This window comes from Amphiura filiformis, chromosome 2 (assembly GCF_039555335.1).
Source record: "Amphiura filiformis chromosome 2, Afil_fr2py, whole genome shotgun sequence".
Lineage (NCBI taxonomy): Eukaryota > Metazoa > Echinodermata > Ophiuroidea > Amphilepidida > Amphiuridae > Amphiura > Amphiura filiformis.
In genome coordinates this window covers 622,777-648,520 of record NC_092629.1, presented here as the reverse complement: position 1 = coordinate 648,520, position 25,744 = coordinate 622,777, and the positions used below count along the sequence as shown (strand labels likewise).

At 37.6% G+C, this 25,744-nt stretch overlaps 1 protein-coding gene across 1 annotated transcript in view; it reads left to right on the top strand.

Moving 5' to 3' along the window:
- Positions 1-25,744, top strand: part of LOC140145406 (protein Hook homolog 3-like) — an 81,836-nt gene that overhangs the window by 24,444 nt on the left and 31,648 nt on the right. The window contains 7 exon segments of the mRNA XM_072167132.1: positions 10,550-10,694; positions 11,540-11,752; positions 12,465-12,629; positions 13,324-13,502; positions 14,309-14,449; positions 14,867-14,966; positions 18,547-18,588. Of these exon segments, the coding sequence (XP_072023233.1) occupies positions 10,550-10,694; positions 11,540-11,752; positions 12,465-12,629; positions 13,324-13,502; positions 14,309-14,449; positions 14,867-14,966; positions 18,547-18,588 (985 nt within the window).

The window sequence follows — 25,744 nt, the reverse complement described above, 5'->3', positions numbered from 1 at the left end:
CCGGTTCTCCTTCTCTAATTCTGTGGTCACTGCACATCTTCACACAACACTTAGTAAACACTCTTGGAATTATTTAGAAGTTTGTTTCATTGGAGCAAAATGTTACCTTACGATGTTATAACGAAATGTTGAGAGCGTGACTTATTTCTTGTGATGTTAAACAGAGATTTTAAACAGTTCTCAACAAATATTTGACTTACTTGATATTTCATCCCACATCTATGGGATTTCATCAGAGGTGGAGCGGTAAACACCTAGTCATGTGACCCACGGTGTAACCCGGGGTCACATGACGTGATGATCGGCTTGTAGACGCTGGGCAATGTCTCCCTTTGTCCTGGTTGTCTTGTGACGTGTTTATTTATTAAGTAATACTGGCTGTATCACAATGTGCTCCACCAGTTCTCCACCTGTTTTTGGTGTTTTGAAATGCTTGCCTCATCCAAATCAACATTGGATCCATATGACATGACGACTTTGACAAATGAAGTGTAAATTATGAAGTCTGTTCACTTTGAGTGAATCCGATGATGCATCTGGAAGAGGCAGGCTTTTTCAGAAACAAAGTGTAAGGTTGCCTAGTGAATGTAGTTTTCATTGATACTTTATTCTGATGCTGATTTCCTCCAAGATTACTTGTACGTCAGATGATCCCTGGATTGGATCCTAGGTATATATCATAGCGTGGAGTGACTGTGTGTGTGTGTGGCTGCAATATTGCATTATCCCTCCGTATCCCAAGCCCCTATCTTTTACTGCATGAGGCACATATCGACTGATCAGTGCCAGAAGTGGGTAAGTGCAATAGCTGCCCTGTGAACATTTGGCAATTTATACACAGTATATTGTACTCATCTACACATGGCAGCTATTGTACTTGACCACTTCTGAACAGTTGATGTATACATCCTATAGAGATTATACTCAAAGAGTACCAACTCAAAATTGCCCCATGTGTCACACTACATGGTAAATCTGCCATATGGGTTTGTTGCTTATGGAGTTCAAAATATGTACTTGCATCGTTTATCTGCTAACGGCCAAAATGAAACAATAATTAGTATTTTTCAGGTTCAGTGTTACAAAAGTTTGCTTCTGCAGTGCTAAGTGTACGCAAGCAACAACACACTTTGAATCAAAGTTTGCCGGGCGCATAACAAAAGAAAAAGGTACACTAATTTGCCCTCTGTAAGCGACACACAAACATAGCAGAGTCAGTACTCTTTGGTACTATCACATTGATACATCCAAATATCAAGCCTGTGTGTTGGTTGCCACCCAATACCAGCATATTAATTCAAGTGTGAACTAATTTATTGCTTTCTAGTTTAAAAAATAGAATCATGCTCAGTTTTCATACATTGTGCCAAAACAATCCAGCCTGGTTCAACGCATAATAACGTATTCTGTTCAAAATTATTTAAAGGATTTGTGGAGTCTGGTTTCTCTCACTACATGGAGTCTCTTAAGTGATAAGACACAATCTTAACCACAATGCAGGCACATTGGATGAATGTCCACAGCAGGTCTCAAAAATACATTTTTGATTACAAGGGCTATTTTGAACAGCTTTACCAAAAGTACCCCGCGAGTGTACTTTTTGCTGTAGAAAAATATTTTTCATTTTTGAAATCGGTGGAAATTACTTTCAATCAACCCACATGTATTTAGAGCTCAGGTTTTCTAAGCATGTTGGGGCGTAGTATTGGTGAAGCACAGTATTATGCACCATCTTTGCAGCAATATATCACTAGGTCTATTCACTACTTTATAGTACTCCTGAGCCATGGGTAAAACTATAGATGATCTTTTCTTTATTCTCCCAAGAGAGTGTAGTTTTGACTGTCAAAGACAAGTTCTTCAGATTCAAATTGTTTTGAATCTGACCCATTGAAATAGTTTTGTGCATCAATTGTAAATCAAGTTGTCCTAGGTGCAAGTCTTATATTTGTCAGTTTGCTTATCTTTCACTCTTAGACCTTATAATTAAGTTTGCTTGACAAATTTTGTATGGTCACTCCGTGCAGAGCCACACTTCGGTCCTGATGGGACCAGACTCAAACAAAATACTCAAGTCAAGCTAAAGAGCCTATGTATAAGCATGCTTGAAAAAATAAAACTGAACTGAACTATATAGAAAAAAAGCGAGAATATAAAGATCAAGCAAAGAAGACCACTCCCAACAATTCAAGTGAACAATTTGACTGTCTGCCTTTGGGTCAAGAAAAAGGAAATCCTTAAGCCAATCTCAACAGCCACTAAGGCATTAAATGTCTGTTGTTGTCTGAAACCATTCTGTTTTAGTGTTAGTACATAAAAGAAGGCAACTTTAGAAAATAAAATTGACATGGTTTTGATGTTGACTTAATAAAGGCTTTAAAACATAGTTGCCCATTGAATGCAATTCACTATGACAGGCAAGCAAGAAGCTTGGGAGATTTACACCATGTCATTGACTGTGTAACATGCCAAGACTTCAATCATAGTTTTTCATTTCATCTTGTGTTCAAATTGAGGAAAAATACAGTTAAAAACTGACATTCCAGTAAAGCATTGACATAGATGATATCAATTCCTGGTACATTGGGCATGTTATACAAATTAGTAGATTAAAAAAAATTCAGGCACTAGCCCCTCCTCGTCCCCAGTTTTGGAGTGAAATCACCCATATAGGGGTTAGGCTTATACTACTTTTGGGCTCTGTTGCTTTAGTATACTATCCCGAGAGGTTGTGGTAGCAACTCGCACTCATGCTTCATGCGATTCTTGCGCTTAGGTGCTCGCCATGTTTGCGAGGCCACATATTGCAGCTAAGCTTATACCCAAATGGTTACGGTATTGTTATGATCCTGGTAATTATTCCTTCCTTGGATCAACATTTTCTTGAATCTAGGTCAAAGGGATCTAGTGATATGGTTACAGTTTTCCTTGTAGCCGGGATTTTTGCGACTTATCCTAATTTGCTAATGAGTCAGTTAGGAAGTGATCAATGACACAATGAAGGGAAATGAGTCGGATTTTGCTAATATTGATTTTGAAATATTGGCAAAGAAAGTGTAAAAATTCTTTTGTCTTATATTGTTTTCAGCGATTGATAAATTCACATAACTTCGCAAAGAAAATTCATATCAACATAAGGTTTTCAGTTTCTTAAAGCTCGAAATGTCTTCTTTAGAAACATGTAAAACTCATTTTTGACAACCTGGGTCGACATGTGACTCATTCCCGTTGATCATGTCACATATGTTTGGGTTGATGAAAGGGATAAAAGTTTAGGTATAATACCCAGGTTTAGCAAGGAATTAACTTGGACAGAAATAGCATTGTTCTAGAACTTCAAGGCTTCCAAAAATTCTTACTTGACTCTGTGTCTTTTAGTGGTCAGCTCAACAATGTTCAAAAAAGAAAAATGCCAGTTGATTGTCCCCACCCGCTTCCTTTTTTAGGGATTGAAATTTTCTTGTATTTTATTTATTTCAGGCATAACTTTTTTTGTAAAAATGTTTCGGAAGTTCACATTGGCACAAGGTTTGCTTCTGTTCAAAGTATTTTTTTCTTAATAAACCCCTTGGATCTGTCAAAGAAAAAGATTTTTCAAAATTCTCCTGCTCTTCAAGTTACACAACAGATATCAATATGATTGGAAAATAATAAGGCCCTCTTTATAAAAAAAAATCCCGACGATCAATTTACTTGTATGTCAACATATTTTCTTGAGATATTCTAACCACTTAAGATCATGTTTGCTGCAGAGATATACAATAGATAACCAGAAATAAATGTTAGTCAGGAAGAAGTGTTGCCACACCTGCGATTTGGTAGCCCAATTGGGTGAATTTTAAAGATTTCTCCCATGACATAATGAACACTTTCTGTCCCATAGAAACCAATGGTAAAGAAAACATTGGGCAACTTTTCAACTTTTACCCTGTGACTTTTTGGGTAGTTTCCCTCTCCCATAGAAATAAATGGTTAAGAGATAAATTGGGTGCCTTTTCAATGATTTGCTACACGATTTGTGCTGAAAATTGTTGGCAATCCTGTCAGGAAGTTGTTGTACAGACAATGTGATACAAACTTCAAAGTCAGTTTTCCATTTATTCCTTCAAATCTGAGAAAGGAAAACATTGCTTGAAAGAGGTTTTCTTTGATTGACCAGTCCTACAGAGACTGGGAAAAATTTCGATGGGGGGGGAGGTGAGGGGGTCACTGACATGAAGAAACTTGTAATCATGGTGATTAGGTATGTGCAGCGGTCAAGGGTCCTATTTTCAGGCTTGCTGACAGTTCTGAACACCCCTAGTTACGGATCATGCTCTAGTACTTTTGTGCCACTTTTAATTGTGGAAGTCCCAAAATTGTAGCTTTTAAGCCAAAATTTAGGACATTTTTATAGCTCCACTACCTATGCCTATGCCTGTATATCTGCCCAACTTTAGACTACAAAATATGTTGGAATTTCAGGTCAGGAGCTCCTATTTTGCTGAAAATCAATAATTATTATCAGTTCCAAAAAAAAAACACCCCTAGACCGAAATAAAAGTTTAATGCCCCTCTCCCCCATTCGAAACATGTAAAAGGTAAAAAATTCTTTCACATTTAAAAGTTGAAGCAATTCAGTAAAAACACATAAATCCAGCTGGGTGGAAATTTAGTAGCTAATATCATGGCTGGCTTTTTTTGAGCTGCAATAAACAAGTTCAAATTAGCACAGATTTTACAACTCATTATCGTTTAGGTTCAAATGTGACATGCATAGTAATAGCTGATCCAACGATGTTGATAAGTACTAGAATCCCATTGACTGAGTGAGACGGCTAATGAATGATTTCCTGGTTTTGCTGTATACACTATGGACCGTAATGGCCTCATCCCAATGGCATAATTCAATAACCTCAATGAAACAATCATAGTGCAAAATTTGAACTCAAGTTGCAGAGTATGAGTTTTTGTACTCAAAATTTCAAAGGTCATGCAATGAATGTACAAATGTATTGGGGTTAAAGAACTATGCCCCTGATAAGATGAGCATGTTGTGGATCCTAGTGATAGCTTATTTATAACGGGATCGCGTTGCTTGTTGATATTTCTAGCATATCATATCTTAATGTCATCACGCTGTCTCAGGATGTTTTGTTTTATCAATGTTACAAGTGTGGCGGACTTGTAATCTAAAAATAAGTTCTCATTTGTTTGTTTGTTTGTTTACAATTTCTCTGTGGTAGAAACACAGGTGCTGTTCACTGATATGACTGCGCTTGTAATCAGAACAAGGCCCAAATAATTGCCTAAAATGCCACAATGATGATACGATTTCAAAATGGTGTTTTTCTTTGCCAAATATTATGAAATATTATTAGTAACAATTGTCAGGAAGATTTTCTGGTCATTTTAAGACACAATAATGAGGTCAAATGAAAGAAAACTGTGTTTTACTACGGTGTTCTATGGTGGATTTTAATGTCTTAATTAAGACGATAATTCAATTTGGCAGAAACCAATGAGGTTTAACTTCATGAGAACTACCTGCCTATTGGTCAAAAAGAAGTTTCTATTATCAATTGGACCAATCAGCAACATTGTTTGAATAATTTCACCATGCAAAAACATTGGGGTGAATTATTAGCAAAGGTCCATTCTGATTGGTGATTAAAGTGAAGATATCATGTAATTGACCAATCAGAGGCAATATTAAATCAGCAGGTAGTGCTCAGGGGGTTAAGTTGTGACAGGACAGGGCAAACATTACAAATATGCCAAGAAAATCAGGTTTGAAAAAAAAATGAACCCAGTGAGTAGAATTTTGGGATTGGGAATATTATCAAGAGGCAGTCTTTGGCAGAGACTATTTTGGTTACATGCTTCCAAATCGAGAAGGTTTTGTGATCAGGTAATTTATGTTGCAGAACATTTTGCTCTGAGTATCTTGTAGAAAAGGAAAGGATGAAATATAATGGATTTTTTTCTGTCAAAGGGGTTCTCCCTGTTTGATGGTATGTGGGTATGTGCCACAGTTTTGGGGGGCATTTTCAAGAATTATGGTATAGGAGTGCTCCCTCAAATACAGTTTTTGGTGGTTGAGACAAGGTATTTTGAAAAAACATATAAAATCCTGTGAACATGTACAACTTTCAAAGTACAGCTTTCTAACATCCCTCACAGATCAAGCATGTTAATCACTTCTTTTCCAGGTATTACCAGGTTCCTATGTCATATTATATATCATTGTTATACCACGCCTGTTGGGTAGTTATATAACTCTCACAGTATATGATTTCATTTTGATTGGAAAACATGATATCCATCGGTGGATGGTCTCTGCTATGCATAAACACACACACACTCATCATAATGCACAGAAAGGCCATTATCACTGTATATTTATTTATTCACAGATTTCCGCGACGGATTCACTTTCGGTAACTTTTAGTTTGTTAATGTTAGGTTTATGGGTTATGATAATGGAATATTCCAGTTGAAATCTGCATACCCCCTATGGAAGACATGATCTTAATCTCCCACACAGGGAGTGAGAATTCAAAAAGGGGTTACCCGAATGGGTGACTCCATTTGAAGTCTACACCCCCTGTGTGGAAGATAAAAGTCATGTCTTCCATAGGGGGTGTATGGATTTCAACTGGAATAGCCCAATTATCTGGGGGTTAGCGCAAGAAGAGCCCATCTGCAATAGCTGCCTGTTGTCATATTATAGATGTACATTGTATACACATCATCGGTCTTTCGACATAGTGTCGTATGACGAAAAATGCAGTTTTGAGAAAATTGCATTTTAAATTTTTCCAATTTCTGAAGACCCACTGGAGAGCACCAAAGTAAAATATTTTTATCATTATCAAAGAATATAATCAGTAATATATAGTCTTTGTTCTCAACACAATACAAACTATTTATTCATTCAATAATTCAAAGTAATTAATCTGCTAACTCATACGACATTGTGCTAAAACAGGCACAATTTGACAACCTATGTATTAATAATGTTTCTGTAGTGATACCGTCATGTGATACGACAGTATGTCGAATCAATAGGCAACTGCAGTTACACAGTGGCCTATGGGGACGTATCATGATACGCCAGTATGCCAAATCACATAATGAAGATTTCATGCAGGCGGTACATAAAAACCATGGCGTTTCACAATAATTAGTGTCATATCTCTTTTTAAAACTAATTACATTTTGGTCTCAAAACTTTGTGAATATAGAGTTTCATGAATTTTGAAAGTTTATAAAACTCATTTTGTCAAAAAATCGTCATACAACAGTATGTCAAAAGACCGATGACATTATAGAATGCAGAAATTGTGTATACAGCAGCTATTACAGTTAGGGCCTTTGCACTAACTTCTTGTTATAATTAAATGATGAACACATAGGCATGATCCATGATGAGGTTATGGTATGATGCAGCCAAAGAATATAAATGGGAGGACTTATGCATAATATATCCACCATGTTTGATTCATAGATGATGCACAATCATGGTGGACTGTTAGTACATGATCTCCCATATAATTCTTTGGTTGGTGCATGTGGTTTGCTATTGCATGATTGCAGAGTGCTTTATGACAAGCAGGTACTAGACTACCAGTACTGTGTACTACATTCATAATATTGTTACAAAGAAATTGAAAGATTAATGAAGTCTTATGTACAAAACTAGTTTCATTAGGGAGTGGGCTAATATATTTTGTTACAGGGGAGGGCTCAGTGATGAAATGAAGCTGTCAATACAATTTGGCTTTCTCAAAACAATAGCCTCCATTGGTGATACATATGCGATCAAAGGCGGTGTCCTTAGGGTGCAATCACTTTAACCGCGATAAATGCGATGCACTAATATTGCTTGTGCGTGTATCACAAGTGAACGCCACTGTCTCTAATATAAGCCAAATGGACTAAAGTTACATTTATAGGACTTCATTGATCTTTTTGTTTGGTCCCTCACATTCTTTTGTGATTGGCATGACCAACATGGCAGAGAATAATACTTGTTCAAAGAAAACATCCTTTTGCATATGTGCTGATGAGCATGGTTTGGAGTTTGATTTTACTAACTGATGTACTATGTTAAGGTTGATTTCAAGTCTTGTCTAATGAACAGGTCATGCTACCTGTCACATGATAGCACACTTTATTTAGAAGCAATTTGATGCCTATCAAAGCATGTTCATAGGATAGGCTATATCTTCATGTGTGAGATGGAACTCAGCAGAGACACACTGAAACTTTTCTCTTGTTATTTTCATTCCTTTTAGGGAGCTGATGATTTGTAGGTTTATGGACTGATCTTTCTATCTATCCTCTATTGCTATTATCTGTTGCAATGTTCCTTTTATGCGTTAACCATCGTGCATACATGCGCGACGTCAAGCGTGTGCATAGGACCTGTCTGTCATTTTCTGCCTATTTCTCTCTATCCGCATTCTCTGTCTCAATATAATCAAAGACAGAATTAAAAAGGCTAGTTTGCGTCTGATGTCATTGGGCAATCACTATAATCAAAGACAGAATTAAAAAGGCTAGTTTGCGTCTGATGTCATTGGGCAATCACTATAATCAAAGACAGAATTAAAAAGGCTAGTTTGCGTCTGATGTCATTGGGCAATCAAACTCGAGCACAGTTTGTTTACAAGTGTTGTGATTGAGCAGTAACACAGCATGCCTTATGGTTAATTTTGCACCTTCAAACATACAAACCGTTTCAAAACATAGGTCTTAATAGTAGGAAACTTTCTTTCCTGAAGGCACAATGCCTAGAAAAGTTGCCTTTCACCTTGTTAAAGTACCATTTTTGGCCTTTTTCTGCGATCTGTTCTCCGATGAAGGCACCAGATAAATTAACCTTCCTTTTACGCATTACTTAGAGAATAAACAATAAGAATTTTTATTTTGACTATCCTCTACCGTGTGATAGACTACAGGCAGCTCCAATATTTTGAGTAGTGGATGCCGGCGCAGTAAAAATTAAGTTACCTTCATAAAAACTCCCCCTTTTCTAAAATGAATGAAACTTGTTTACAACTTCATCTTTTGTTGCGGGTACTGCTAGCGCGTGCAAGTATTCCGCACTGCGTCTACGCATACATTGTGATACATACTCGCACCTTTAGGAGCGTGTTACGCGTTATCAACACTCATGATGACGTGGGGTCGTCTACGGCCTGATAGACGATTACGTGTCTACGTAATAGACCACTCCCACTGACTAAGAATAACCAATCAAGGGTCATTTAGGGAGTTTTATTGACAGTGACGTCAGATGCAAACTAGTTTTTTTAATTCTGTCTTTGATTATATAATACTTTTCTCCACATTCTCTGTTAGTCTCATTTCGCAATGTAGGTATTGAAAGGTTTGAAATAGGAGTAGATCAACACATAGGGTGATGTTTTCACAATTGTGTGAACGATTTGTTTCAGTTCTTTTCACAAGTCACATTTTCTTATAAAATGCACATACAATTGTACAGACTTAAGCAATTTTAGCAACACCACACACACACCGTACACACACAACACATGGGGTATCGTTCGTATGTTAGTCACTCAGAACGCTTGACCCCTCCTGGTTGCGCATGCGGACCCCTTAGATTCTCACTGGACCATTTAAATTTAGGGTTTGCAGGGCTTAAAGGGTCCGGAAAAAATCTACTGGACCCTTAACATTTTTGAGCTTGCGCTACCCCTGAGGTAAGCATATATTGGAATTTGCATGCATAAAGCATTATTGTATGAATGATAGAATTGAAGTCATCTGTTATGGTGGACAAGTTGGTATAAAACTTTTGATCTCAACACAAAATGAATACATCTGTACCTTTTGGCTTTTCCAGTTGAAATGATGAAGCCTTGCAGATTTATAACTGGAATCTATGAAGTCAAGCTTGCCACAACTTACACAATAGATGATGCCTTAGATGATTGGCTACATTTCCCTTATCTGGGGGTACTCAAGTTTGGGTAGGGACGTGCCGTTGAGATTTTGGAAGTGGACCCATAAATATACCAATTTTTCAAGAAATTTGGACCCATTGATATACCAAAAGTCAAAATTTTCGGCCGAATTTAACCAAAATTGTCTTAGTTTTTACAAATTTTCCCAAAGTTTTGGGAAAATTGTGAAAATTTTGGCTAGATTAAGGAAAAATTGGGCTGTTTTCTGAAAAAATTGAGAAAATTTTGAAAAAAGGACCCATTCATATACCAAAATAGGCTTTGAAAAAGGGGTCATTGATATACCAGAAGGCCGAAAATGCTACCCATGTTTGCAGCACGTCCCGTATGGTCATTTGTACTGAGTACCCTCGGTCCCTTATTCCAAGGGCAGTAAAAATTAATCAAGGGTTGTGTTGCAGGTTGTTTGATGGAGACACAGTTTAAGTTGAAAACAGACTTTTCATTGACTTGCGGAAACCAACTGTTCACAGTTCATTCCATGAATGATGTACCATACATATAATCATGAATAATGTTGACCTAATCATGGATAATGACTAATTATGAAATAATGACTATTTAATTTACAGCACTCCTGCTGGTAGGAGGTATCAACAGCTACAACAAATGGTGGAAGAATTACAAGAGGAAAATTTCCGTCTAGAAAGCCAAAGAGATGACTCGCAGATTAAAATGGACATGCTGGAAAGAGAAATACAGGATATTAATGAGAAGGTAAGTTGAAGGCTAATTTTAAGATGGCATGGTGGTGCAGCAATACGGGCTCTGTCTCATAATCTGAGGGTTGCTAGTTCGAGACTCAGCGGTGCCATCGTGTTGTGTTTTTAGACATGGCTCTAAAACGTCTATCATCTCTCTCCACCAAGTGTATATAAATGGGTACCAACATAAATAGTAATTAATGAAAAGTTAAGTTGTACTAGCTTCTTCTTCTTCTTCTTCCTTATAAGTGCCTCCCTCATATGTATGAGTATTGTCAGCACTCATGCATACAGACAAGCTGTACTTATTTTTTACTCTGGAACCTAGAGTAGATGAGTGTATTTTGAAGTACAGGCAACATGACCGGGATGATCCCCTGCTCTTTGCGAGTAGCCGGTGACGGGCTTTAACGGGCACGCTACATTAATGTGAGAAAATATGCATGTACACGGGACCGACAGCTTAAAGTGCCCTCCGAAGCACTAAGCAAGTAGAGTGAAGTGTCTTGCTCAAGGACACAAAGAGCCGGACCTGGGATTCGAACCCTTGACCCTTGGGTTCACAGTCCTATGCCTTAACCGCTAGGCCACGCTCTCTTCTCACAGACAGCTCAAGAATTTTGGCAGTGATAATAGTCTTTGGAGCCAGAGAGATGACTCGGATTAAACTGGACTTGCTGGAGAGAGATATACATTATAAAATGAAAAGGGAAGTTCTAGGTTCACACAATGGACTGAAGAATTGATCAGTGATAATGGTCTTGAGAGCCAGAGAGATGACTCTCAGATTAATGTTTTGTCTAATTAAATTTTCAATAACAAAGTAAATGTATTTGATTTGTTGTTTTCTCTTTTCAGAATCTTGAGTTAGCAGCGCTAGCAGAAGAAGCACAGTCCCTAAAAGATGAAATGGACGTATTACGACATACCTCAGACAAAGCCGTTAAATACGAGGCCACAATAGAAACGTACAAGAAGAAATTGGAAGATTTAGGGGATCTGAAAAGACAAGTGAAGATATTGGAAGACAAAAATACTATGTACATGCAAAATACCATGGAGTTAGAAGAGGTATGAGAGTCTAAGAAGGTTGCATATCACCATTGAGCAGGAAAAATGTACTTGTGCCCTTGAACATGTTCAAATCAAAACTGCCAAGAGGTTACATAGGAGGTGGAGGTTATGCTTTAAACATGTTCCAGGAGCCTTCACCGATACCAAAATCTACATTTTGATGTTAAAGTGGGGTTACACACCTTCAATATGTCAGCTAAATTCATGGATTTGAAATTCAACAAAGTGTAAATGACATATTTGACTTTGACTTAATCGGGGGATGTAAATCTTTTGGAAATTACCAGAATTCTGGAAATTTGGCCAATTATTTTTTTTTCATTTCAGGTAGGATAATGATAATTTGTCATAAAAAGAGCAAAAAAACCTTTTTAGGATGGGTGTGATATCCTGCAGCGTATTCCCAGGACAAGCTCCCCTAAATGTTCAATACTGCACACAAGCCCTTGGCCACCTGTCCAAGGACAAGATGGATTTTCAGGAAATTACATTCCTGCTTAATAGAGTAAAGAAAGTTGTGTGCTTTTAGAGTAGAGAAAGTTATGTGCTAAATAAAAGTTGATCATAACCAGTCCAGCGGGTCGGTTAGTTGCTTGATGAAGTGTGATGGTATCACATGCAACATAACAATACTATTTAAGTCCAGTATTTTGATGCAATTGCAAATTTCAAAAGTTGATGCCAACCGATATGATTTTGTTTATTTCAGGAATTAAAGAAGGCAAATGCGTTAAAATCTCAGCTTGAAAACTACAAGCGACAGGTACATGAGTTACACGCCCAACTGTCAGAGGAAACAAGGAAAGCTGACAAAGCAGAATTTGATGCTCAACGTCACCAGGAGAAAGTCACTCAACTAAATTCAGAAAATGAGGTTAGTTTGTTTTCTTGTTTAACCCTATGATAACTACCTGCCGATTGGCCAAAATGAATATTGTGTCCAATTTTGAACCAATCAAGAAGGGTATTAATAAGATCATCTGCAAATGCAAGTCTGAACATAAACAGTTTAAAGCCTAGTCATAATTGGCAATTGAAATGAGTATTTCAAGTTATCAACCAATCAGAAATGCTGTTAGATGACCAGTAATGTCCTGGAGGTTAAACAGTCACTCTGTGTGTGTGAGGAGATACAATCACTATGGACCACAATGGCCTCATCGCAGTGGCATAGTTTAATAACCTCAGAAGTATGTCTGTATGTCCTTTGTGAATGGGGGCACAATGGGCCATTCATGAAAGACATACTACTGACTTTTGCATGTACACTGCCAACAAAGAACATCAACTCAGTCAGCCAGAATGTCTTGAATCTACCGACTTTACTCAATTCTTGTAGCAGGTCACATAAGTGAGTGGCATTCTAAGGAAGAAATTACAAGGGCTAATATTACACTCAGAGATGTAACTTTGCTGGATATTAATTCTACAAATGTAAAAAAGATTTTTAAAACTTTTTTTGCATTTCTTTAACAGTTGCTTAATTTTTTTGGGACTGACAGGGTCAAACTGAAAAAAATTGATGACATCTTCTGCATTTTAATTGTTTATTTATATTTTGTTTGCAGAGATTAAGAATAGAGCGTGACTCATTAAAAGAGACCAACGAAGAATTAACATGTAATCAGCTACAAGGAGGCAACTCAAGCTTTATGTCCAATATTGATGGCAGTCCCGGGTCACCTGGAAGTCCTCTGTTAGGATTTGAGAATAGTAGTTTTACAGAAATGCTACCTCCAGAAGTTAGGTAAGATATAAGCTTTATGTCCAATATTGATGGCAGTCCCGGGTCACCTGGAAGTCCTCTGTTAGGATTTGAGAATAGTAGTTTTACAGAAATGCTACCTCCAGAAGTTAGGTAAGATATAAGCTTTATGTCTAATATTGATGGCAGTCCCGGGCCACCTGGAAGTCCTCTTTTAGGATTTGAGAATAGTAGTTTTACAGAAATGCTACCTCCAGAAGTTAGGTAAGATATAAGCTTCATGTCCAATATTGATGGCAGTCCCGGGTCACCTGGAAGTCCTCTGTTAGGATTTGAGAATAGTAGTTTTACAGAAATGCTACCTCCAGAAGTTAGGTAAGATATAATTATGTAGTATGTAAACTTTGTATCCAACACTGCTGGTGATCCACTGTCATCCAGTGGTCCTCTGCTAGGATTTGAAAAAAGTAGTTAAACCAGATATGCAAACAGAAGTTGAGAATGGTAGATGTATGTACAGAAATGCTACCCCAGCAGTCCGATAAGATATATGTGCTGCGCAAGCTTCATATGTATGATGTTGCTGGCAGTCCAGAATTGGGAATAGTAGTTTTAAAAGGTCTTCTGGTGATCTTCTTTCTACCCATCTCATATCTCAAATGTAACCATGGAAGGACTTGCCACAGCAACCAATTACAACAGCACTCAATAATGCAATTTATAAATAGAGTAGGGGCATAATCCTAAATGGTACGTTTGCGTGGGATATACATACATCATTATAGTGAATATGGTTATGGATTTATAACTATTACTAATTTATATGTTATCTGGTGTTATTTTTACAGAGAGAAAATAATTAGACTCCAACACGAGAACAAGATGCTGAAGTTAAAGCAAGGAGAATCAACAGATGAGAAGTCTGAACTGTTACAGAGTCTACTAGATGATGCCAATGCTAGGAGAAACGAACTGGAATCAGAAAATAGGTAAAGAATGGCTATTCAAGTTGAAATACATACAACCCCAAGATTTCAAATAAGAGTCACCCATTCAGGTAACCCCATTTGAAATTCACACTCCCTGTGATTAAGGTCATGTCTTTAATAGGGGGTGTATGGATTTCAACTGGAACAACCCATTTTGGAGCAGACGACACTGAATGGGTAACTCATTAGAAATTCACGCTCCCTGTGTGGGAGATTAAGGTCATCACATAGCTGTTGCGTGCAGCACTTGCAGTGTATTGCGTAATGCATGTCACCTTAGTGAGCGCTTAAAGGTGAGCATAAAGCCTGGGGCGTATGGACGCTTGCATACGCTTTCTCAATTCTGAGCCGGCTTTCTTTGGGTCTAATCTGTTTTATTCAACCATATTAAATTGTATCATTTTGTAACTTTCACAGAATCACCAATCAGAGAATTCTGGCATTAGAAGCAGAATTAGAAGAGTTAAAACACCAACAGAGGGAAGAAGGACTGTCATCTACTAATATAGTAGGAGAGGTAAGACAGTTAAAGGTCATAGTTCATAGGTTACATGTCATAGGGCATAGATTGGGGTTATCAGTGTAATCATAGATTAATACAGACTATCCAATCAAGAGTCAAAGTCCCTGTGTTTTGTATGCTATGAATTTATGCATATTCATGAGGGCTGTTCGATCGTGCGTGTCTAACAATCATGCCAGTGTGCCTTTGTGAAACGCGAAAAAACATAAAAAATGTAGTATATGAATAGGATAATGTTGAAGGTGAAGGTTAAAAAACTAGGTTGATGTTTACACTTGACTATAGTTTAATATCTAAAAATTCCAGACCAGGCATGCAAATTCAAGTAGTATTAAAAATGCATTTCCCAATTTTCTGCTGCAAAAAGTAAAAAACCTATCAATGTTTGCATTGGGAGTTTGAAATTGCACATAAACTCACAGCTGTTTGCAGTTTGGTCTCCTCAGACTTGAAGCTTAAAACTTTATTCAATGTATAGGATAGACATGGTTTGTTTTGTATTTTACCACACATTTTTGTGCTCTGCATAGAGTTTATTGCAAGTTACTAAAGATAGATTAGTCTCTTTGCTGCTTAGATGCTGTTAACCCTATGAGAACTACCTGCCGATTGGCCAAAAAAAAGTTTTCATTATCAATTGGACCAATTAGCAACATTGTTAGAATAATTTCACCACACAAAAAAATTGGGGTGAATTATTCTTAAAGCTCCATTTTGATTGGTGATTAAAGAAGATATCATATAATTGACCAATCAGAGGCAATGTTAGATCGGCAGGTAGTGCTCAGGGGGTTAAAAAAGCATGTTGACAGTTTCAGAAGTTATTCTTCTTTTATGAGATATGAACTTCATATTTGATGACAAAGTACACATGATTGAAACTTTCCACAGATTAACCAATGTGCTTTGCAAAAATAGATCTTACTGCTAGTGCTTCTCCATCATTGATGAGAGACAAAATATGAAAAATGCAAATTACCTGCATGACATTCAGATAGATGTTATGCATTTTTGATGTTTTGCCTCTCAGCAATGCTCGTAAAGCAGATTCTTGTGTGTTATTATTGTGTAAACAAGAAGCGTAAGTTTGTTAATGATGACATAAATTTGGGCTTTTCCATTTAAAATCCATATTCCCCCTGTGGATGGAAATATACACAGGGGAAGTATGAATTTCAAACAGAATAAACAGTAGGCAGTTCCATTTGAATTTCATATACCCTCTGAGAAAGATTCCACCTGAATCTTCCAGAGGGAGGGTGAGTTTCAAAATAAAGTTGGTTTTTGTGCCAATTCCATTTGAAATTCATACTCCCTCTGTAGAAGATTTTACAAAATGTTCGGATTCCACAGGGGGTGTATGGATTTTAAGTGGAATGACCCAGGGTATTCTGTAATTTGAGGTGTAAATATATCTGTATTTTTGTTTTATTTAATGTTAATTAATTATTTAAGTAATGACTTAATTAACAAGTTACATGCCATATCACCCTGGCTGAATGGCCCTAATATAATCATTATTCGCATACCATTATTCGCTTCCAAAAACACTGAATGGAGACAGACTTTGCAACACTGAGTATTAACACCATGTCAGGGAGTAGCCTGGCACACTGGTTAAAATCTTTGCCTTTAGTGAGAGATCCTGTGTTCAAAATATCTGCAGAACTCTGATCAAATCCGCCTCCTGTGGCTCATCTGAAAAAAGGGCAGATAACTCATGATGAAGATCTTGTAAAAAACCCAGTTATTTATAGTGCACTATGCAGAGGCACTGCTTAGCAATGAGCCACAAGCCTCGGCACACTTTACAGGTTGTTAGAGTCTGTTCTGATCAGGGTAACTCTGTATTGTCAGGTACACTTGCCTGGCCTGTAAAAATGCCTTGACCCACCATGAAGGTAACCACCTACATCAGGGCACTTGGCCTGGTTGAAGTATCATCAGCGCTATCACCTCAATTTTGGCTGTTAGTGCCCAGACTTGCCTGGCATTAAAAAGTGGTATTGTTTCTGCCTTGACCCACCATGAAGGTAACCACCTACATCAGGGCACTTGGCCTGGTTGAAGTATCATCAGTACTATCACCTCAATTTTGGCTGTTAGTGCCCAGACATGCCTGGCATTAAAAAATGGTATTGTTTCTGCTAAGAGGAAACACAATTTGTACCACCTTTGGACACTTACCGGCGTGGTGGTCGCGGGTTCGAATCCCGGCTGGGCCATACCAAAGGCTTTAAAAATGATACCTACTGCCTTCTTGCCAGGCGTTCGGCATGGCTACCAGTGGACTAACCCCCTGCTGTAGCTTTTCTGCTTGCAGACATGTGGCCTAGGGTTATGAAACAGAGATAGGTGGCGCCCAATAGGCCGAAAGGCTTGGGAAGGATTTAACTTTTTAACTTTTAACTTGGACACTTATGCTTTTGCCTTATACGGATTAAGTTGTCACCCGATGATCAAGGGGGAAAATAGCAGGGTTTGAACCAGGCTAGCACTGATTCAGTGCTGACATGACAGACTGTCTCTAACACTAACCAATTGACCTTTTCGGTAAATCCCATAAGCCTTTGCGAGTACACCTAAGAACTCGTCATTCTGCGTCACGCCGCTCCGCGCCGATGCGCACATCGTTTATCGAACATCGTTACTACGCATTGCAAGTCGGCGTGACGTCAAATGACGAGTTCTCAGGTGTACTCGCAAAGGGTTATGGGATTTACCGAAAAGGTCAATTGCACTCCAGTAACCAATCTGCCCTGGCATGCTCAAATGATTTACAATCACCTATTTGGGGGCACCACAATTCAAGGAACTCTGCCAGTTCTACCCTAGGATGGCAAGGTGGTGATACCATTGTTGCATGGTCTGTCTGTTCTCTACCAAGTATTTATCCACACCGCAGTATATTGTACATAAACAGAGCTGCCAAATCTTCCTCTTTCAGAAGGTTACCTGAAATTTTGCCACATCCAGAGGATCAAATTTGAAAAATCTTTGACTAAGGACATTTTTTGCTATTTATGTTGCATGTAATTTCTAAATATATTTCTGGTTTCTGTATAAAATCCCCATGCAATGTTGGCAGCTCTGTGAATATTGCACAATTATATTATATTTATATTTAAGGAAAGTTTTTACTCACATGGTTTACTAATTCAAAGGTTTGGCATTGCAAGTTTTTCAGATTTTTTTAGATCTTTTGCACAATCCTTATGAAGTAATTGATACAAGGTTATGTCAGTACAATTTGAAAAATAAGGTGACTTTGGGTTTATTTTGCATATAGACATACAAGTCTTTGTTGGTATTAAGTCTGACTTGCTCGCTACAAAATCAGTAAAACTCATTTTCACCAAAAATTGATATACGAGGTTCTGTTACTCGGTGACAAATTATGTAATCTATCCATAATGATTCGCTTACAGGTGGAAGATTTACAAATCTTGTAGAAATGCCAAATCTTAAACCAATTAAATATCATAATGCTTATATATATCAGTGTGTTAATATGCATGACTTGGTTTCTTTTTTCCCATTTTCCCTGTTTTTTACCCTAAATCTTCATCTCTAGCCCCCCAAGCGACAGAAAAGCAATGATGACGAAGAACTGACAGTATGTCTAAGTTTTGACACAATACTGCAAGCAAGCATTGTGTGTTTGTGTGTGTACCTGTGTGAATGACACCAACTAACAATAACATATAACAGCATGTTTCTATTTTGGTTTGAAAGAAGGGAAAAAACCCCAATTTAATTCAACAAAACAATATAAAAAGTGAACAAGGTATATACTGCAAAGGTTCGTGCTATGGGCTCCCTTGACATAAGTGGAATTTTAGGCACAACCTAAAAGTGCCCTCCTGTAAAATCCCCACCAGCAAATAAAGGCACAGAACCTTAATTCTTGTTGGGATTTCAGAGGAGGGAGCTCTCTATTTGCACATAAAATTTACCCCAAAGCAAAGGAGCCCAAGTGTGTCATTAGGCGAATCTTTCGAGTATTGGATTACCTTTAACAGAAACAGGTCTTCCTCTGGTTTGCATTGATCGCTTTTAGTGAGCAACTGAATTTCATCTAGTATATTTTTGACATTTTTCTTCAAAAAAGATAAAGGCTGCTAAACACATCACAAAAAGTATTCACCCCCCCCCTTATTAGTGGGTGAGCCCATGGGGTGTGGGAGTATTATGTATTTAGATGTGACTTACCAATCAATGGTATAGGGTCCAGTGATTATCAAAAGGTCGAAGGCCACGTCTTGGACGATATCAGGTCTGTATTATAATTTGTAGGGATGGGCGTATTGATTATTCCCGATATATGTCACAGGGCGGTACCACTTGGGGTTGGGCAAAGCTACACTGCTACCATGTGAGGTAGTTGACATCATGGGCTACACAAAACTGACTGTGTGATAGCAATTGAACCGGAGTAGGTTTTGGCAGAGAAATGTTGTCTAACTTGGCACAGGGTCAAATTTCAACCTTAACCTTAATCTTTCACACAGAGTGTGTAAATGGGATTACCTGAATGGGTGACTCCATTTGAAATCTACACCTCTTATGTGGGAGATTGAGGTCATGTCTTCCATAGGGGTGTGTGGATTGCAACTGGAATTGCTCATTCTGGTGTGCTTCCCTGTCAGATTTTTTTTTTAGACCAAAAGAAACATGTTGTTTTGTCTTTGTATGCAAGCTGATAATACAATGTATTAATATGCTTCCAAGCTGTCTTAGTGTTAATCCATCATGGCCTTTAAGTTTATACTTATAATTAAACTCTGTTAGACGAAGGAAAAATTGGGCTATGATTAAAATAAGATCACAGTCAAAAGTGTTTTAAATGTTCAAATGTAAAAAAGGGATATTTTGGATCTTACCAAATTGTTTGACAGAAAGAGAGCACAGTGCAGACTTTGGTATGGCCTTGTGTTTTGAACTTATCAGCCATAGCATTGCGTTGTCCAATGTGTTACATTTTCTGATTACATTTCAAAAACAAAGTAACAATCCCCAACACCCTGAAGCATACATTCATAAATTTGAGTACAACATGGAGTTTCAGGTTTTAATTAACACCAAATCTATGTTTGTAGTACATGTGGTTGTCAAGTTATGTTAATTTATTGGTCGAAGGATCCGGAAAAGTGCAATGGGTGACAAGTTCAAAATGAATTGAAAGAACAAACATTTAAAGCTTGTGTGTTTCAATATTTGTGACACATGTGAATTGACCAATGAGACTATTCCAGTTGCAACCCATACACCCCTTACGGAAGACATGACCTTAATGTTCCACACAGGGAGTGTGAGTGTCAAATGGGGCTACTTGTACTTGAGTGAGTGACTCCATATGAAAACCCCAGCATGGGAGTTAAAGTCAAATTTTCCATAGGGGATGTATGGACTTCTAATGCAATAGCTAAATATGCATATAATTGCATGGAAGCAAGATTGTCTTTTTATGTGATTCTTCATATTATAATTATACAATTGATGTACACAAGTTCATTTTCCTGTTTTTGTGTGCATATGCCTGTCAAATTTTTCATTTTTTTTTTTTCATTTTTTTTCTTTTTTCATTTTGGTTCCCTTAACATTTAATTTCCTATTTTAGGAATATTTAATGTGCTTGTGATTATTTTTTGAAGGCCAAGGAATGGCTGAAAATATATTGAAAACTGACTTGATATAAATGTCTGACGTATGTCCATCTGTGTGTGTGAGTTGGGGTGTGTTGGTGCGCATTGGTGTTCACTGTACTCAGAAGACCCAAACTAATTGACAACTTTCATTTGGCTGTGCTGTAAAATTGTGAATAACATACCACCTTTTATTTTAACAGTTTGTTTTATTTCACCATAACATTAAATGTCTACTTCATTTTCAAAGTGATGCACGTCTTATATAACATACACATTTTAATTCGTATCAATAACACTATGTAAACCCTTCAGTACATCATTTTATGTATTCTTTAGCAAGTACATGGATTAGTTTTTAAACTGTTGAAATTTTAACGATAAAAAAATGTGGATATTCATACCAGTTCAGTATTTGCTGATTTTCATTCATTTTAAAAGAGCTGCAAATTAAAAAGGTACTTTGAAACTACCTAATAATCACCCCGGGTGCATAACTAAGTCATTACAAGGGAGAGCATATTTGTATTTGTTCTGATAGTCTTATGAAATTGATATTTTTTCATGTTACAAAATGTTGGAAATCACAGCATACACTAATCCAATTTCACACATCTCCACACCTCAGTGGCAGACATTGCTGGGTTCCAATCAAAATTATGCAGCCTTGACGGGTTTTTAAACTGCATTCCTTCACCTGTGTTACACATAGACAAAAGAATGATGAAAGTTTACAACACAATACAATTTATAAGATCAATTTTAGTGGCTTTTATCCACTCACATGGGCAGTCACAACACCAGTTTGGTGTGGATGGAAACCAGTAATGGCTGAATGAATTCTGACCATGACTTGGCTCATTGGATTTGTCTATAATTAAGAACTGCAAACAAATGTCACAGCCATTGAAGGAAGCTCAATGTCAGTCAGGATGAAATTTATTTACTTTGGTATACAATTACATGCTAAATATGCACTAAATGGGGGTGCTTGAACAGGTGCAAGTAAAATAACAGAGGTGTAAGTCTTTCGGAAATTCCCGGAATTCCGGAAATGTGGCCAAAATTAAAACAAATTCGGAAAAGTAAAATAACAGAGGTGTAAGTCTTTCGGAAATTCCCGGAATTCCGGAAATGTGGCCAAAATTAAAACAAATTCGAAATGTAAAAAAAAAAAAAAAAAAAAATTTATTTTTATTTTTTTTTCATAAAAGAGCAAAAAAAATTTTTTTTGAGGGGGGTGATACCCGCAGCCTATTCCCCGGACAAGCCCCGTGCACTTCCGGAAATTTGGCGCACATGTTTTTCAGGGAGTGGATCGTTACCTCGCTTACACCTCTGAAATAAGCAGGGTACGTCATGTAAATGGTGTACTGATGTTAATCCTGTATGCCGTTATTGATCCTCCATCTAGCCTCATCTGTCATGTTTCACATCCTCTCTCTCTCTTCCTCCTCTTTCTCTCTCTCTCTCTCTCTCTCTTCACTTTCTTCTCTCTTCCTCCCTTTCTCTGTTTCATTCTTTCATTTCCCCCCTTTTAATTTATTTTTTTATTCCTCGTTGTCATTCTTGTGAATGATAGCCCTGGTATTATGTTTATCCCTGAAAATGTTTGTACCTTTAAGTCAACAAGTCTTGTACTGTTATATTAACATTTTTTTTAAGTTTTACATAATTATTGTCTTAATACATGTTACATAATTAAAATTATTGCTTTGCTGTGTAACACATTAATTATCTTTTAATATTATTATTAGTTAAATATTTAGAGAAATGATTCAGTTTCATCTGTGGTTATGTTGAGCATGCTGAGCATTTAATATGCACAGAGAATGTATCATTGCATTTAGGTAAATGGGCAATTCCAGTTGAAATCCATACACCCCATATTCCACATAGGAGTGGGAATTTGAATTGGGGTTAACTGAATGGTTGACTCTGTTTGAAGTCTACACCAACTGTGTGGGAGATAAGGTCATGTCATCCATAGGGGTGTATGGATTTCATCTGGAATAACCCCCAAAAGTGTTAGCATTTTGTAGATGTATGCAAGAAACATAAGTAACAATTTTACCCTGCCACCCATATAAAATCATCAAAATCTCTGGGTGCTTTCACTGCTTCAAGGTCTTCTCAATGTTTTCATAACTGATATATAAACGGAAGGCAAATGTTTTGCAAGATATTATGACAACTGCAAATTGTGTTTAGACATTTATGATACACAAAATATGATGCTTGACTAGGATGCTTGAAATGTAACCTTGATGAACTGAGTTATATCTCTAATTGATAGTGTATTTATACTAAGATACTATAGATAATCATCATACATACAGAAGTAACATATTAACTCATTTTAACCCATGTATATTAACCTGCACGATGTCATCTTGTTTTTATCTCCCAACTCGGAATGGTGCATGGATTAACTCAAATTAATGCATACATTTGTAGTTTGTGAGTATGACGATAGCTTATTAATACCCATGCCTTGCTGAAGTCTGCTGATCCATGCATGCATGCATCCCAACAAACCCACTCCGTAACCACTCCGTTCTCTTCCAATTTTGTCCATGTGCCATTACTTGGCCATATTAATCAACAGCCATGTTTTGTTTGCATGATGGTACCAACTTTATAGCAATACCATGCTGACAAACCCAGTCTGCTGAATCCATGTATGACTCTCAACCCATTTGCACCGTGAGCCTAACTGGTAATGTACGCACAAGTCGCACAAAGATCAAGTCGTTTTTCATCCACACATTCATATCAATGTAAATGTGCTCAAAGTTACTGCCACTCAAAGGTAGTGGTGACTTTGTTTTTTGATGTGTTCAATTAGTTACGGATTAGCATAGCTTAGCATGAATAACCGGGCATGGTGGCTCAGTGGTTACTGCCTTGGACTCATAATCTGAGAGCTTGCTCGACGTGCGTGGGTTCGATTCCCAGTCCCACCACCGTGTTGCGCCTTTGGGCAAGGCGCTTTGCCTCGCTTGCTTCACCCCACCTAGGTGCAATGGGAAGCTGTTAGGGGTAGTCACAGTCGTTGTACTGATGAACCCTGCACCACTTGTAGGCTGCAAACGTGGTTCCGACATTATTCTAATGACGGCGGAATAAATGTAAAGCGCTTTGAGGCTGTTTACGGCATAAAGTGCTATATAAATATCTACATTTATTTATTTTTTTATTTATTTAGTTAAAAAGGTGTCAACAGTTCACTCACTTAAAACCTTCATCTGGACTCGCTAGGTTATTTTTTCAGATAATTTCGGAATCTGCATGTTTTATTTGCCTGGCTTGTCTCTTTTGTCTGCTTGTGTGCATGTATGTATACTTGTTGTATGTACAATGTATGCTTTTGTATGTACATGTATGCTTGTGAAATGTATGTGTATGTTTGTTGTATACATGTATGTTCTTGTTTTGTTTGCTTGTCAATAAACTTACTGGGATATTGCACTGTCTTCCCACAATTTTCACAAGCATCGCAATATTCTTGCTTATGCATTTTTCAAGTCTCATGCACAGCAACAACTATCAGCAATGAAAACTCACTTATACTATGCATAACCACGGCACTGTATTCCAGTATGCCCTTTCCACTATCGCTGCACTCTGCACTACAGAGGTTAAGATATACTTTGATGTCTTGCAGTTTTCTGTTGCAACAGATATAGCTGAAAATTCTCCGCAGCGTCTTCTGGAGCACTTAGTGACAGCGGAGAAAACTGAGACCAAAATTACTGTGGAGAACTGTAAATGCAATGTCTGTTGCAGCGGCAAAAAATACTCAGGGGTTGGGGTGCATGGGTGCGCATGATTCCTACATTTGAAAAACTAATATCATGGGTCTTTGGGTGAAATCCCTTAAATCAAGATTAAATTAGGATTAAATCAGGATTATAATGAACTACAATCTTGGAAAAAAGTGTTGTAATTCCGTGAAGAATTTGTAATGATGATGGACATGGTGTGTGTTTTGTTTATGAACAAACATGCCATCTACATCAATGATTTACCCTTCTCCTCTCCCCATCAATCAATATTGGAACACTTTGGAAGACATTGGCATTTCCCAACATTCATTCGTTTTCAGTTCTTGACACAAAAGCATTTCAAGACTTTTTTCCAAGATTGTAGTACTGGCATTGGGTCACTCATGCCATGAATTACAGGCATGAGAATTTTCAGTTTAAAAACTGAATTCAGTTTTTTTTATAGTTAAAATTTCCGCAACTTTATTTAATTTCAGCCCGTTTTTGGTACTTTTTGCCCAATTTCACGCACATTTTCAGTTTTTTCAGTTATTTTTAGGAAGGTGCAGTCTCATGCCTGGAATTATGCTCCATATATCTATTGCTCTGATCCATGATCCAATCACTAATAATCACAAAGATATTAATTGACAACTAGGAGCCATAATGGCCTCGTGGTGGTGGCATAGGTATGTCAGTGATCTCCATAGAACTACCATAGATCAAAATTTGACCTCTAGTTGTGGAGTATGAAGTTTAGTCTCATCAGCTTCCCTGGTCTCAGCAGCCAGTTACCATAGCTCAGAATTTGACCTCAAGTTGTGGAGTATTAGGTTTGGTCTCCTCAGCAGCCAGTTTGGTTCCGCTTCCTCCACACAAACAGTCTGCTGATTGGCTAAAATGTTCCCATGACGTCATCCAGCACGACAGTTGAACATTTGGGTGCTTCATACTCTTGAGTAATTTTAACCCGAATGCAAGCTTGCCTTTATAACGTGATGGCTACATGTATCATCCAAATTCGCCCAGAATCAGTTTTTCAAAAATACCACTTGGTCGTGGTAAAAATATTCACATTGTGATAGTTGTTGTGCTGAATGCTAAACGCTATACCGGTGGTTTTGGTCATTGATCATGCTCAAATCATGCTACTCGCACAGCTGATTGAGGCTGGAATTTCAACCCAGAAGTCAATCAAGTTCTCGGATGGAACGTTTTAAAGTCGCTGCCTTTGCCAATCAGAAACTGCATTATAAGTTGCCATTGGTGTTGAGGTAGCGGAACCAAACTGGTTGTGGGTGTGGAGGAGGTTATATGAGTTTTTGTACCCAACACACTCAAAGGTCATTCTATGCATGTA